Source organism: Corvus kubaryi, unplaced genomic scaffold, assembly GCF_017639235.1.
Source record: "Corvus kubaryi isolate FWS band 111438036 unplaced genomic scaffold, C.kubaryi_AGA036_p1.0 64947, whole genome shotgun sequence".
Lineage (NCBI taxonomy): Eukaryota > Metazoa > Chordata > Aves > Passeriformes > Corvidae > Corvus > Corvus kubaryi.
Genome location: NW_024581630.1, coordinates 41,202 through 58,036, shown reverse-complemented (window position 1 = coordinate 58,036; position 16,835 = coordinate 41,202). Strand labels below are relative to the sequence as shown.

The 16,835-nt window shown below is 40.6% G+C and overlaps 1 protein-coding gene across 5 annotated transcripts in view; it reads left to right on the top strand.

Annotated features, from left to right (window-relative positions):
• The window catches only part of LOC121672767 (zinc finger protein 770-like), a 110,371-nt gene that overhangs the window by 62,117 nt on the left and 31,419 nt on the right, over nucleotides 1-16,835 (top strand). The window contains exon 3 of one of the 5 annotated variants that reach the window (XM_042045583.1): nucleotides 451-7,104. The exons of 3 other annotated variants lie outside the window; for them this stretch is intronic. In XM_042045583.1, coding sequence (XP_041901517.1) covers nucleotides 451-566 — 116 coding nt within the window. In that variant the 3' untranslated portion in view covers nucleotides 567-7,104. Of the gene's footprint in view, nucleotides 1-450; nucleotides 7,105-16,835 lie in introns of those variants that run through there. One more of the 5 variants, XM_042045585.1, reaches the window with a different exon arrangement.

Sequence of the window (16,835 nt, the reverse complement as noted above, 5' to 3'; positions counted from 1 at the left end):
GAAATCAAGTTCATAAAGTTTTTGAAAATGGTCCATGCACCACAATGGGACTTGAGAGAAGAGTTTCATTTACAGACAACTATGTGCTGATCATCCAAATATCAAAAATGACAAAGAACTGAATTTCAACCAGCCTTTTGTTATTTTTACTACCTGCTCTAGTTCAGCTCTCTCTATCTGTAATCAACTCACTCACTTGAGGTTGAGAAATATACATTTAACTGTTTTGCTGAATTCTGGCCTTAGGTGACATCTAAAGTTAATCTCAAATTAATCAAAAAGGAGGTGGGAGATTTTCCTTCTATGTAAAGTGAAAACTTAAGAGTTGCATTTCACTTCCTTTTGATAGTTGCTACTCCACATCAATTTTCAGAAAAGTATTTAGAAATAATTTGTAAGAGGACACAATAAGACAAAGGGGGTTCATTAACTGTTTTGTTTCTATTCTAGGACTGCAAGAATACCTTGAAAAATATTTGGAAGAGAAGACCCCAGCTCTGATTTTAGTACCTGTGCTGGATTTACCTGGCAAAGATGTTATTCATATAACATGCTGGCTGAGCTAGCAGTTAAAAGGAGATGAGTTGATATCAAAATGCACATATATTCCATCCAGGAGAGAACAAAGAAAAGGGTCGATACTAACTCTGTTGGATACTTTCATGGAGAAATACTGTTTGATTTAAGCAGACATATTAGCTTGTTAATGATGCCTCATGATATGTGACAGAGTTAGGTTTGTATGAAGAATAAAGGTTTCTTTTAAAAATAGTGTACTTTTTTCTGGCTTACTTTTAGATGCCTGCAGGTTATAGCAGGTGACTTTTAGAAGATGCAGTTGGTCTGATCACATTGGTTCTTTGATATTTTAGGCCTGGTTACTATACACCAATTATAACTTTAGATCATTTGGATGGAGGTGAAACTAGAATATTACCTCCAATACTGTTTTAAGGATTGGATTCCTTTCAATTATATGTTGAATTTACTCACTTCGGGCCAACTCATGAAAACTCTATTTGCGGCCAGATTTTAACCATTTTCTAGCACTGGGGAAGAACTACTCAGAGTAGTATTTAGTATGCACATTTTACTGAAACAAATAATGGAAACGATGGCCAGACAGTAGGATTTGCCATCCTGCTTTCTGGCCCAGGGGTATTTTTGTGTTTTACATTGGGTAGACAGCTCTTATTAAAGAGCTACCAACATTCAGGTAGCTACCAGCTACCAGTATTCAGTGCCACCATAGACTGAAGGCTTCAGTGTTCTCCAGAAAATCATCAGGAGTTTTACCACTGCTTTCACTAACAACCGGCTCAGACACACAAGTGAAGCTCCTGTCAATTTCATTGCCACAGATATTTTACTCATTACATAAGGTCAGTATAGAAAAGAAAGCCTTTTGGACTTGGCTTGAAGCAGTAACACACTGCAGAAAAATCTTACTTTCAGACAAAGACTAGAAATTAAACCTTCAAGAATGGGTATCACATCTTTGCTTTGCCTATATTCCACATCTCTATATTCTCACTGCTTCTCTTCCAGAGTGTGAGCACTGGAGCTAGGAGACCAGCACTCCAGTTATCCTTCTCTCCCACCAGCATGTATGTGAGATACCTGCACAGAAGCCAGCTGCATGGCAGGACATGTGAGGTGACTAAGAGGTGGACCTAGCACTCCAGTTTAGTTTTCCTACCCACTATCAGAAATGCACTTGGCAGCACCTGATATAAAACAAGTGACTAAAGATAAGAGGATCTTCCTGTTAGAACTTTTGCATGCCCAGCATACTATGCTGATCAATATTTGAAATTAGACTCTGTTAAATGTTATTGTTCCTTACTATTGCTTCCAATAATATAGCAGAGCTGCCATGTTCCTTAGTAAGAATTACTTTTTTCTCAGATCTTTAAATATTTTTGAAAGGGACAAAGCAAAGAGTTTTTTATGTAACGGTGTATAAATAAATGGTTGTATTAAATTTCTTAAGGAAAAAGGGATGAATCTGTTAACAATACATTAGTTGATTAGTATTCAGGATCATTTTTAGGTTAGACTTACACATATTTGATCCTCGCTCTTTCCCACGATCAGAAAAGGACTTGTTAATACCTGGATGTGCCTGGTTATTTGAATTCTACTCTTTTAGAAGGCAAAATCATTTTCTCCCTTCCCCCTGGAAATACCAGTATTTTATTTCTCTCAGTGTGGAGTGCCCATGGGCCAGAGACACAGTGGACTATAAGAGAAGATGTACTTTCAGAGAGATAAGGATGAAGCTTATTTTTTCATTGATGCATATGGAAACCAAAGAGATGGCATAAGTTTCACTGTGTCTCCTGTAGCAGTCATTGTTTTCATCATGAGTTTAAAAAAGATACTGAAACACATTGATCTTAGCTTTTGTACTGTACTAGATATTTTAAGGTGGCAGGATATTTGCTCCCAAAGAAACCAGCTTTTCCTGCAAGTCTTCCTACAAGATTCATGACTCAAACTAGCCTGCTTTTTTTTCCCCAGTAGAGCTGCATTGAGAAATGGTAACAGAATACATTGGTCTGAAAAACAGTGTGATCTTTTATTTTTCTCTCAAATGAAAGCAAACCTTTTCCCTTTTTTTGAGAGAGAGAAATAGAACTTCAACAGGTTTAAATTGTGAATACATAAAAAAAAATAGTTTGCTGACTTTTTCTCCTAGAGAGGCTTCAAACAGTTTCTGAGTGGTGTGAGTGACTAAAACTATAAGCTCAGTCTATGCTGTTTTAAGTATGAACACGGCCATTTGTGCAACATTGATATGCAAGGCAGGTGAGTAAAGTGGTGTGCCATAGAGAGGCCTTAGACTTTTATAATAGAGAGAAATAGCACCATTTTATCTGCCTTACTGCATCAGAATGACTGGGTCCTAGTCTGAATAAGATGTTTCAGCAGAGCTCTTTTTCACTTTCTTTGTAACAAAGTGGTAGCTGAAGAAGTGAGGTGGGGAGATGGGTACAGACATCCACACACACACCTATATACATACATATGGTTTAGTGAAAAGAGGGAAGGACATCGATACTCAAAATTCAGATGCAGGGGGGTTTTGCTGTGTTTATTTTTTGTTGTGGTGATTTTTTTCACAGCAAGATTGGTGGAGTGATTACCCCAGCAAGTTTTAATCTTGAGACTATAAATTCCCATATGTGCTAAGACACTGGTTTTGAGGACTTTGTATCCACATAAATTCTTCTGTTTCTCTGATTTTTACTAAGCCTGCAGGAAAATGTTTTGTATGCTTATTATGACACAAAAAGTTGGCTGATTCCAGCACTCAGAACACAGAAGGGCTATGTAATGGGTGGGAAAATGTCTTTAAAAATGTAACTCAAGGTTTTAATTTTTCATTTCTCTGCTTAACAAGTGCTATAATATGTCTTGCACATCTTCTCTGCTTCTTTTTTTCCAAAAAGTACTCTTTGTCTTGTTATAGGTCTCTGTGTCCATAAAATTTTGTCTCCTGCCTCCTTTTAAAAGTCTCTGTATATAAATTTCTTTAATTGCTTGAAAGTATGACCAAATGGCACTGTAAGACCAAAACTGATTTAGTAACTTTGTGCTGTACTCATTTCAAAATCCAGTGATGGCAACAGTACCAGTGAGCCTTTACAATGCACATGGCTAAGCTGCTATAAAGGCACCAGAGCTGATCTTCCTAAATAGATTTTGAAATGACATTGAGATATTTTAAGCAGAGATTATTTAATTTTTTTCCCCGTGAGTTTTACAGTTAGGTAATTCAGGAGCTGATTTGTTACACCGGATAGCATGGGTGCATCTTTCCTCTTAGCCTTCAGAAGTCTGATGAGCACTGGAAGCAGGATGTCTCCTGAGTATTAGGAAGGTAGTCTGAAGCCGCTCTTCTCCTTCAAGGACATCCTGTTCAATCCATTATCTCCTGTCTATGTGCAGAGCCTAGTCTATCAAAATACAGTGATTGAATAAAAATTTTATTTCAAATAAATGAATGTATTGGTTTAATACAAGATTTCTAGTGCATGGTGTAATAGTTCTCTAAATGAACACTGAAATCCTAAAATACAGAAACCTTTCATGTGTCCAAGTCAAATCTTTGTTATTTCTTTCAGGATGGGTTTGCTGAAGCAAACCTAGTTTGTTCTATGTATTAAAGTAAAACTGTTCTGAGCTCTCTGAGTACTAACTGGCACTTATTATTTAAGTAACCTGCTTTTACTATTATAAATGTCTGGCATTGACAATACATATTAAGAATACTTGACAATTTACTAATTTATGATCTTTTTACTTGTACTTTAATATTTCTGGCAAGCCAGCCTGTGTTGATGTATTAGACAAACATTCAAAATACAGACTTGAGATTGTGAAAGCTTCTTTTTTTCAACTTTCATCTGCACACTGAATATTTTTGACCTACTTTAAATTTTAATTTTAAAAAACAGACTGGGTACCTGTGAATTGAACTCATATGTTACATGCAAGTGCCCTTTTACTGACGATTCATTGCTCACAATTTCTTGGATTTGATTTCTGTTGGATTAATTCATGATTAGGATTTGCCTGTGATTTCCTGCTTTTCTCATTTTTTAGAGCACTGCCTGGTTTTTTCCTACATTCCCAAACAGTCTGGTTGTTCTGAGGCTCTTCTAACAGGATATGTCACTGGCCCTAGGTCTCCTTGCCATTGCCTTGGCTCTCCATTTCACTTGCAATGTTTAAAAAACATTTGTTGGATATGTCTGTTCATCCTCCATCTCCTATTATATGGCTGTTTTGTGACTGTATCAATCTTAAATAATTTCAAAATACTGTTTGCACAATTTAATATGGTTGATGAGACTTACTGTCCACAGTACAACAGGATGGACTCAAAATAGGTTAGATTTCACATTTGCTTTTCCCAGCTTTCAGAAATTCTTCTCTGAATTATAAGGATTCCCAGTCCAGAATAAAATAATGGTTCAGAACAAAAGCTGAACTAAATGCCATGAACAAATTGACAGCTACCCCAGTCTAGTAGCCTGTTAGGGCATGTGTTCAAGTCAGGAGGCAAAGGTTAGGATCACACTACCCCTTTCCTGGGAAAGTTTAAGCATATCCATTAGATTTCTTGTGCCTTTGTTCCCATATTTGTATGTTTTCTCACCCTTGTAAAGGTGTTGGCAAAGGGATGCTATGTTGTAGTCATACAACCTGCAATAACAAAAAGTTTAGACTGAGTGAGCAGCACACATGAGTGTGAAAGTAATGTTGTAGTGGGAACCAGAACGAATGCGATCACAGACAGAAATTTGCATGAGCACAATCTGGAAAGCTTTTCTCCCAGCACACTGCCTGCAGCAGTCTCAGATCACAGAACTCTGTAATACATCTAGTAACATTAATGATACATTTTACAGCATGATTCATCCCTGATGATCCTGAGATGCTTTACAAGTCCATCACATAAAATTTTCTTGGGCCATCACTGGGACAGCCACGCACGTGCTGGGGGCCTCCCCTGCACGGTGTGAGTGTAGGCAGGTCTCAGGTTATGCTGCTGGGAGAAGAGCTCCTCCACTCTCCACAGTCCCCAAGTAGTGCTATTTGCTTTGGCAGAAGAAGCAGTTTTCAACCTCAAAGCCCCATCCAGACCCATTTCAACCCCAAAGACCCATCGAGTCACTACTTTCTGTTACTCATGAGAAGACTTGTTCTACTTTAGATTTTGCCATGATAGAGGGGAAAAATCTCTCTTCTGTGCTGTCTTTATTGTCTTTCTGCAACTCTTGTTACTGGCAGCTGTCAACAGTACTGTCTTACCATAACATCCTTCATACATCACATTATTACTATACCTTCACTTTACAAGAAAGACATTATTTTCCTGAGACAGAAGTTGTGCCATTGCATTAGGGGTGCAAGCTCATGCAAGCATTGCTTCCCCTTTGCTCATTCCCATGGGTTTTCTGGTAGCTGCCTTGACATTAGTTTATTTTGTTGCTTAGAAAAGACCAGGATCCCAGAAGGAAGAAATACATTTCTCAGATGTAAGAGTTACTCGTTGCAACAAAGTTCAGTCCTACTCCCACACATACCCAACCGTTCTGCAGCAAGACCCAGATACATGCAAATGTAGAGCCTTTTGTAACTGAACCAAATTACCACAGCTCCAGAGCTGGATCTGCTAAGGTTCAAAGCAGGAGTTGTTAAAGGATATGAAATAATAGAAAGGAAACACAGACAAGAAGTTATTGCCAAAGGAATGGTATTACTAGGAACTGGTGGGGAAGTCAAGCTAAAAAGGCAAACAACAAGTCTAGGGACCTAAGGGGTTTATTCTTTATTTATGGGATGTCTTTGAAGGAAAAGACCCTGGACTGCCTTCTCACCATTACTAGTTCTAGCTATAAAAGATTAATGAATGAAGAACAAAGAGGAATAAATAGAGTTCCCAGGAAAGAGATCCAGAAATGAACTTTAAAATGCATCTCTCATCCCTTCAGCAAGGTATAAAATGGTAAATGCTTTGACTGCTCTAAGGTCTGGGTCTGAAGGTGAGGATGCCTGAAATGAAGGTAATATGCAAGAGAAGCTACCAGCTGTGCGCCATCCTGCTGTTAAGGGACATTTCTCCTGGGTACTGCCACAAGGAATGTGGTTAATGGGTCTTGACTGGAGAGCTGTAGCCCATAAATGTGCTTCTTATCTGTACTCCTCCTTGGTCAACGTGCTACAGTGTACCGAGATGTTGATTCAGGACTCGTCTTCATTCTTATGGATCTTGTTTAAAACTAACTGTTTAAATACTGAAAGTCTTGAGTATCTCGTACTGCAGCTCAGACTAGGCAAACCAAAGATGATTCTCTTTATGGTGTAGTCCCCAGTGCAGACAAAAAGCTTTCTCAGGTTGAGATCCTGCCACTCACGTAATTATTTAGAGAAAGACAGCTCCACTACTTCAACTCCAGTACTTCACAAGAGGAATGGAAACATTAGGAAAAGTTTTTTCTTTGATGTAGAATATGCTGCCACTTTTTTGTTATTAAAATAGGAGCTAACTTTAAATAAATAAAATTTTGCCTGGAGGCTTCTGAAAACTAATGTTGTGTTTTGACAGTGTCATTTTTCTGATTCCTGAAAGCATTATGTGAGTTAGCTCAGGACTTCAGCGTGATTTTTCTTCTATGCTACATACAGTGAATTAGTTTTTCAGCTCTGGATTTTATTTCATTTCTCTCTCACACACAGGCAGAGTCATATCACTGTGCAACTTTCCTACTCTACAGGCACTCCCCAAAGTCGGGTTTTCCCCTTTTTAATGAACAGGTGGATCAACCCCCTGTAAAGGAAGCAAAAGAGAGTGTATGGCAAAGTGGAGGCGGCTACCACTATTTCTTTTTGGAAAAAGTGGATGAAAAGAAATCATCTTTGAAAACAAACTAAGAAAATTAAGAAATGTCACACAAAACCCCCACAAGACAGAATTTTTGTTTCAAAAACCCCACAATACCTTCAACATGCAAATTGAAGGTAATGCTTTCTTTAATTGGGTTCATAGCTTTATATCCCCCGAATTCCTGCTTTTCTATAAAGGATATTGATGTAAGGATAGCATAGGATTTTGAGAACATGCAGATAGTCTTTAAATAACAGCTGATTTGAGATCCCTGTCTTTGATGACAATTTATGGCCCTCTTCAAAAAAAAAAGTTAAAAGTCATTTAGGTGTATGCTCAACTAGAAAACTCAAGTAACGTGTGCTTAGTGAGAGAAAAAGGATTGCTAACAGCACAGTGTGTCTTACAGCATAAAATGCAACCCTAAAACTGCACATTGCTGAGCATTCTTAATGTGCTGTGAGCAATTCCATACTGTATTTCAAACACTGAGTGCCCACCCTAATATGTACATATATCAGGCTACATTTTTTGCTACATGGTTTCAACAGACAAAAAGAGCTGGCCAAAGGACTTCAATTCCACTTTACAACTGTCAGAGTTTCAAATTTATTTTATTTTCAATTTGAATGAAAGTAAATCAGTTTAAACGGTTTAGGGGGTTGAATTCGGGGGGCTTTTTTGGCTATGGTTGTATTTCCCTTTCCCCCTTTCCCCCCCCCCCAAAAAAAAAAAAAAAAAATAAGGGGACCTGGGTCAAAGTATTTCTTTTCTATGGAAAAGGTCAGATTTTCTGTTCAGATTATTTTTTTCCCTGGAATTACCCTAAAGTATTGGACCATGGAAATTTTTCTGTTGCAGAACTTGCTGCAATTTACATCTTTTAAAATGGTTGGAATGCCTAATTCTATTTAAAAGATTAATTGTTTTTCTATACTCAGACACCTTATTTCAAGTAAAAAAATCTGAACTTTCTCTGCTGTAAACAGAGTTCAGATGTGTGAGCAGAGTCCTCAGAAACAAGAACTCTTTAAATTCTGATGTTGACAGTGAATTTTGCAACAGTTACAAGTTATATATTTATGATGTCTTCTGTCCTGTAAAATGAGGACAACAGTAATGGATATGGATTAGATTGTTGTGAAGATTCTCTTGTAGGCGGTGACAGCTGTACAGTGAGGTATCCTGTAAGTGGCACACATCATGGTAAAGGAGAACATTGCCAATGCTCTTCATGCCCAAGGTTCACGAGGTAATTTTGAGTCCTGGGTGAGTTGTGACAGAGACTTTTTTGAAAATACAACACTGAGAGCTTTTTAGTTGCTTGCCAGTCCATATAGCCGCTGCAGGATGGGTGGGGATGTTTTTGCAGGTGCAGACTGGCCCAGGATCCCAGAGCATAGCCCAGGCTTGTCTCCTGTACAGCTGCAGAGTTGCTGTCCAGATTCTGCCTGGGTTTTTCCATCTCTGCACTACAGAGCAGTATGTAGCATGGGCATACATTTGTCTTTTGGGACTACTCCGTCATTGTCACGGTTTCCTCTGTATTCTCAAAACTAGAAAGCCGTGAGTTTAATACTACCGGGATTTTTAGAATATTACTCCTCCACAGAAGCTGGGGAGTTAAGAACTACAAACAGGGCAGGAAAATTGAGAAAACGACTTTTTCTCTTCTATCATCAGGCATTGTATGCCTCTGGTCTTCCTCTATTACCACTGTGTGTCTTTTTTCTCCTTTCTTTCCCCCTCTTTAGGTTCCTATTCCTCTTTTTTATGTTCTTCTTTCTCTCCCTGATACTGTCATATAATGTTCAGTGTATGTTCAACAAAAGGAAAGATCCATGTGAGCTCTTCTTTTGCATTCATGACTTAGAAATTCAAGTTAAGATAAAGATCATAAGTGTATGTGAGACAACACACAGAAAAAAATGCTGAAACTTGCACCTGGTATGCAAGGTGCCATTGGCATCAGATATATTTAGAAATACAAGCTGTAAAGTTTCATAGATCCAAGGCAAGGTGAGAGCAAGCCTTACATTGTACTCAGGTGTCAGCTGCATCTCAACAATGTGACTCGGTAGTGAAATACCATCTGTTGCCTTTACCAAGCCCCACACACATCTTTCAAAATGACCAAAGTGACTGGGAACACAATTTGTATTTTGACTGAGTAGAATTTGTGCTCCCAAGTCATGTAAAGACCTTTGACAAAAAGTTTCTTAGGAAGGTAATATTTTATGATCTGGTAGCTTGAACCAAGATTTCCAAAGTTTAGAAGAGCACACTATATGAATAAACTATAAAGTCAATTTACTGCAAAAGGTGTTAGAAAAATCCTCACTATTCCTTGTCTCTTTTATCCATGTGATATGAGGCTTTAAAGGAGGTGCACCAAGAGCACCATGCCACTTAGTCTGAATGTTGATGCCCAACACCTCTCCTAAAAATCTGAGCCTTTGAATGGCTACTCAAAGAGGAACTGATTTCATCACTGGTGAAACACCAGAACAGGCTTCGGAGAGAGGTGGCTGTTGCCCCAAGTGTGTCAGTGTCTCAGAGGAATTTGGACATTGTCCTCAGGAACGCGCTTTGGCTTTGGTCAGCGCTGCAGTGGTCAGGCAGTCGGGCCGGCCTCGTAGGGCCCTCCCGACTGAAGCACCCGCTCCGCTGTCTGCTCTGCGCTGCTCTTCTGACTCCCTGGCCCACTTTCAGAGCACCAACCAGCCAGTACTCTGGACCTGTGTTTCAATGTAAGGGCAAGGTTTTTCCTAAGTACGTTACAGGTTACACGCCTTGCAATTTAAAAATCCCGGTTGGAAGCCTTTGTCACTGTTCCCAGGTAGAGGTATCCCTGTCGCCGGCTGCTGGTGCTGACCGCATTTTTTAAGCTCACAATCTCCCCCGAAAGAGAAAGGCGGTAAAGGCACGTCCGAGCACGCCGCACAGCAACCCTCGACAGACTCCGAAGGGGCACAGAAAAGGGGATTTCATCTCTCTGCTTCCCCTCCCTCATCCCCTACGCGGTCCCGCCCGAGCCGCGGCAGCCGCCGCCATTCCGCGGGCAATGCTGCCCCCGCCCGCTCCCGCCGCGCAACAGCACGGGGCCGCCCGCGGGCCGCCGCAGGGCCGGGCCGGGCCGGAGCAGCCATGGCGGCCCCACAGCGCGGCCCGGGGCTTGTCTCTCGCTCTGCAACTGGGCAGAAACGGGGCACAGTAATTACAATTAGCAATGAAGTAAGTATGGTTCCTGATTGATGCATGAAGTGTCATGGGCAGCAAACGCACACGCACAGACAGGCACACACACACCCCTTACCATACCATTTGCTGCTTTGCAAACTTAAGGGTTTATTTTAGCCAATTTTGTGTTTCCCTTTCGGACCTAGAACTATAAATACAAGAATTACATTCACAGCAAATACTGAGAGATACAAGTATAATGTATCAACCAGGAGGGAGAGAATGAGGTTGCAGCATGAACCGGTGCCAAAGGGAGAGTTAAAATGCAGGAAGGGAAGAGAAGTCTGCTCTGCTTTAGACTTTTCAAACCCCTTCTGTTGGCTGCTTTCTCATGCTGCAGTTCTTCCATATGCTCCCTAGACCCACCAACACACCCACCTACACACACTCACAATTTACCAACATACTTCATGTCTTTGCTTAATTAAATTCCACACCATCATTCAAATAGAATTAAATAAACAGCTGTTTTCTTTCCACCAAAACCTAATGTTTTCTGACTTGCCACTTGTGAAGCATTTGAAAGAAGCAGGCTGCAGGAGATGCTTTTATACTGGCATGTTGTGATGCTGCACAGAGGGCCAGGGCTGGACCTAGACACTCACCTGTGCTCTTAGAACCACTCCACTTATGAAGGGGACCCTTCCCAGGAGGAAGGACTTAGAAGCTATGCAAACAAGAGTAGACTGTCCTAGTGGTCACTTGAGATTCCAGAATAGGCTTTTGTTGAGTGTCTGGCCCTGATAAATCAAGTATTCAAAGCAGCACAGACAGGCAGAGCATTGCAGAACCACATCACAGGTATTTATTTCACAGCCTCCTTTCCTGTGGGAGAAGTACAGCTCCAAGAAGTCCAGACACCAAAGACTGTGGCTGGCATTTACCCTACCTGTGTCATCGTCTGTGTTAGCTCCAAACTGAATTCCCAGCTGAAATTTGAAAGCCCAGCACACAAACAAACAAACAGGAGGAAGGCAGGGCCTAGAAAGAGTCATCAGCAGGATCCTGTGTTGGCAGACATTCGTTTGTCAGCCACAGACCATTGCACATCTCTGGAGGTCAAAAGGGTTGAAATCAAGACAACCACCTCAAGTGGCCACCTCAATATGAGTACGACTCTGCTGTACCACTCCTTTCTGACTGTTCCAACATGGTTGTCCTAACAGCTCTAGCAGGAACTGCCCTCTCAGATCATCAGTTGTGTTGGTCAGCTGCAGGAGCAAGGTTGCTGCACTGAAGAGGTGGGAAGCAGATAAAAGAACACTATCTCAGAGCTGACTTGTCATCTAGTAGAATCCAAAGACACAGATTATACATGTGGTTTATTCATAAAACACATTGTGAGACACAGATCGCATTCTTTAAATCAACTCTGTCAGTTTCCCAGGATATTGTGTAGGTACATGCCAAGAGAACAAGAGCGACTGAAGGACTCAGATGCCTTGCTCTCAGCTCAGTGCAATTCAGAAGTCACAGATAGGCATGAATATTCTCCTCATATCAAACACCCAAGCCAGCTTGGACCTGGTACAAAACCCAACCCAGAGAAAAAACAGCACTCTCCTCTCTTATTGTGCAATACAGTTCACTGGGACACAGGACAACCATAACCAAATGCATTTAAAATGCATGTAAAACCTGCAGAAGGGTTTTGAATCAGTATTAGCTGTTGGCATTGATCACTGACCTAATTAAGTGTTGGTTCATGATGTAAGTTTTCATCTGTCCTTCCAGTGTTGAGTGCTTTGCATCACTGCTGTTGTTGGGTACCAACTTCAACACCTAGAGAGGTGGAGCAGCAGTCGGTAGTACAGGATGGATACAAAACAGAAGATATTTCACTTCCATCTCATCACACATCAACTCAGAACTGCCCTCTGATAAAAGCAGCTGAAGCACAGCTTACTGTAACTGTAAGAGTCTTTGGGCTCTCCTTCCTCTAAATATCTTTCTTTTGTTGCTCTGCAGACGTGCTAAGGAACACCAGGGCTCAGGGAAAATCTGTGATGCTGTTATAGGATATGTAAGCTAAAATTTTCTAAAACTGACACATGTTGATGTATCTCTTTCAGTTCTAAGTCAGGCCACATGTCAGTGAACTGTTAGGACTAGAATCCAAAGAAATACCTGATCCTGTTGTCTACCTTAAACATCAAAACCCCTACTCACACTGCCACTTTCCAGTTCATGAGAGAAATTATTTGCCTCAGATGTGCTTGCCCAACTCTTTTTATAGTTTATTTACAGAGCTATTGTCCTGATTCTCCATGTTGCTGGTGTCAAGCAGCTCTCCCAGAAGCCTTTGAGAAGGACAACAGAAAATAACTTACAACAACTAAACTAAATAGGAGAAATGAGCTATTTTAATCCTTTGTTCTAAGGACAAAGACATATGCCCCACTACAGCTGTGAAATTATGAACTCATCTGGGAAGAAAGCATTCCCATAACGTTTCTCAATTGCTCCAATGAGTACAAAGTAAGATAACGCAGGTCACATTGGTAGGAGCGTGTCATGCTGTTGATTAACAATTGACAATGACTGTTGAGCATGAGAAGAGCCTTCTAGCCATGGTTGGTATCGAAAGACTATTTCCTTTTTTTATTTTATCTTTTTTAATGGCTTTTTAAGTGTGTTCTAACATCTGGTCTCCCTTTCAGGACTGGATCAGTGGCTAATTATACAAGAAACAAAAAGACCCCAAATGATTTCTCTTTCTCTGCTTGTTCTCTCAGTCGTTTCTGTTTCAGGCACAATCTCCTCAGTACAAAAAAGGAAAAATAGCCCTCCATACTTGTTCATATTTCTGAGCTATTTTGTATCAAACTGTCAGTGTTGTTCCTATTTTCTTATGAAAGCCTCCTTTTCCTTGAGAGTTACTGTGTTGACATTGGGCTAACCTTTTTTAATACTGATTTAATGTAAGAATTCATTCCCTGAAGTTCATTAAAATTGCTATCAAAATATGGTTTCCTGATATTATTGAGATGTTTAGATGTATACATTTTGATCAAGTGGGGCCAAAGTGAATGCCAGAAAGCAGCATAGTTTGCATCAGCACAGAAAATAAGGGGTCCAAGACATCAGGCATATTGTCTAAGAGACTACACCTTGTATTTTTTTTAGGATACTGAATATTTAAAGCATATATTTCTGGAGGTAGGGGCTGAGCAGTTGGTTAGATAAATTCTGGCTCTCCAAAGCAATGGAGCATTCCACCTCTTTGGAGGGCAGAGAATAATGCACTGGCTCCAAAGCTGGAGGAGAGCAGTAGTGAAACCTACTGGTTTACTGGTTATGGATAACTTGAAGAAAGGAATGTACCAGGGAGAAAAAGAAAAATGAAGTTGTGGGAAGAAGAAAAACAGCGAAGGTAACTAAATTAAAAGGGAGCAACAAAAGAAAAAATGAAAATGCAGAAAACTTTTTTTACCTTGTCAAAGCCACTACTCTTCCTCACCTTACAGGTGGGGTCAGGCAATGAGTGTTGAGTGTGAGAGAATGCACCACAATGTGAAGTGAAAAGAGCCACATTTTAAAATCAGTATTTCACTCTTTCATTTTGTTCTGTTTTCTAGAGGTACCAGTTGTATTCACAATTTATGAGTACATAGGTCCACCATAGCTACTGTACTGGGTCTGAGAGATACTCAGAGTTACTCTCTTTGTAACTGTTAGAATTGTCAATTATAGCTGCTTTTTTGACTTTGTGGCTAAAACAGTGTTGGTAACATGCCAGTGTTTTGGCTACTGCTAAATCCTGCTTGCACAGCATCAAGGCTTTCTCTTTTTCCCAACTCTGCCCCCAGCAATTAGGCAGGGCATGGGCAGGAATCTGTGAGGGAACACGGGGAACAGCTGACCTGAAGTGGCCAAAGGGATGGTCCAATACCATATGGTGCCATGCTCAGCACAGAGCTGAGGTAAAAGGCAAAGAAGGGGAGATTGTTCCAAGGTGGCCACTATTTGGCATCAGTCGGTTTGTGGGAGTTGGTGAGTGATTGCCTTTGCATCACGTGACATCCTATCTTTTTTCTTCACCTATTAAATTGTTTTTGCTTTGACCCACGAGTTTTCTCACTTTTGTTGTTTCTGTTCTCTCTGCCATCCCACTGGGGAGAGGGGAGAAATGAGTGAGCAGCTGTGTGGGCTGGGGTCAACCCACCACAGCAACACTAACAGAATTTCATAAAGTCAGTCAAAATTTCTTGAAATTACTCAGATTCCTACTTTAGGCAACATATTCTGACAAGCAAACAAGCTGCAATATCTTCAGATCCTTCAGTTATCTTCTCAGCTTTGGTTCTATTATTCCACTCACATAAATCAAGCTGTCATAGCAGGCAGGGGAACTTTTGCATTGCTTTGGCTACAGGAGGACTCAAGGAAAAGAAACCTGTTACAACAGGTCTTCTGGGATGGACATTAATCTGTATTATTTGTGGAAGAAGCCGTGGAACATGGTGCCCCAGGCCTCTTTACTTGAGACACGAGGAAAGTACCTAGTGAAAACTAACAGCAGGAAGCACTCTGATTCAAGACTGATGACAATAAGGGGTAGAAGAGAAAAAGAAAAGGAGAAAAATTCTCAGCATTCCTTCCCTGTGTATTGGGAACCTGATTTTGGCAGCTCTGCAGGCTCAGAGCTCTGCTGTGTTCTTTCTTAATATTTTAATGAGCTGATCAAATGACAGTCCCAGCTGAGTACTCGTCTTTGTTGCTGTTGCTAAGCAAAACAATGGTAAAAAAAGCTCCTTTTTCATCTTCTAAATCATAAAAACAACCAAACCACTTGTTTGATATGTGCAGAAATTCATTCTACCTCTATGCCAGCTCAACCCACACACCTCAGTTCACTCTTTCATGTTTTTCATACATACTTGTTCAATTTCTCTAACATATGCCATTGTCCTGCACATCCCATATATCCTTCAGGCCACACAGGATTCATTCAGTTTGTCCTATTCATCTGGGCTCCAGCATAGCTCATGGTAATATAGATCAGTGCAGGTTTCTGTTCTCTGGATTGACTGAGTATCTTGCCTTGCCAGCTCAGGCAGTTTTAGAGTTCAGCATGGTGTAAGACATGCTGGCATATTTTTGCATTCTTGCTCTCTTTCCTTCTGTGGTGACTTCCTGCTTTCCTAAAAAAGCTTCCTGTTTTCTTTTTAAATAAAGAAATGTTCCAGACTCCCTTCTCTTTGTTATCTATTTATCAAATAACTTTCTGCGTTTCTAATTCTTCCTTTTGTTTTCTTTTCTCTCTTACATTTTCTCTAGCCATCTGTCTACATTTTCCTTAACCATTGGAGTTTTCACTCATGGGTACTTAAAAAGAGTTCTAGTCTCACATACATTCTGGTGGGGCCTGATATCTACCCTGTTCTTCAATGACTTGTCCGCTCAAAACCTGCCTTGTGATAAAAAAGTTTTATCTAATGTGATATTAAGCCATTTTGTCTGTAATGTGTGTAAGGAAATGTCCTGGGTTGCAGTGTATTCTATTACCATCCTCATGAGCTGTTGAAATCAGGTGGGGCAGTGTTTCCTTGCCTCCTCCCCCCAGACTATCTTTCTGTTAATGGCCCATCAATGCCCTGCTGCACGCCTCAGAGATAACTCCCTCCGGACTATCTTCTGTTAATGAGCCTAATCAACACTTGGCCTCATGACTCATCATCCCATTGTGAGATGCTCCACCCAGAGGGAGGAACCAAGCATTCCATCCTGGATATAATCTGGGATTCCAAACACCATAGACAAACTTTCTGCTGGATTCACAGAGGACAGGAGCTACACAGCTACCACTGGACCTGCTGAGGAAGAGCAGATCCTTCTACAGGATCACTCCTTCAACAGAACCACATCCATCACTTGAGGAGGACTGCAACCACCATCTTATCAGACTGCTACCACCACCCTGACTAACAGGGTGCCAGGTTGTATCCTGACTCTGTCAGTTTAACCCAGTGTTTTCTGCCTTTATTTTTTTTTTTTAATTTCTCTATTAAATTGTTATTCTGACTTGGTGCCTCCCACTGGTTTGTTTTCAAACTAGTACAGGAAATTCCCACTGAAAATGTCAGGGAATGGTAAATATTCCTTCCTGATTGATGCTAATCCTGAACCCTGACCTGTAAGACACAGTCAACAAGTGTGTTGGGGAACTAGAGATAACAGTTCCAGTTTGAATAGT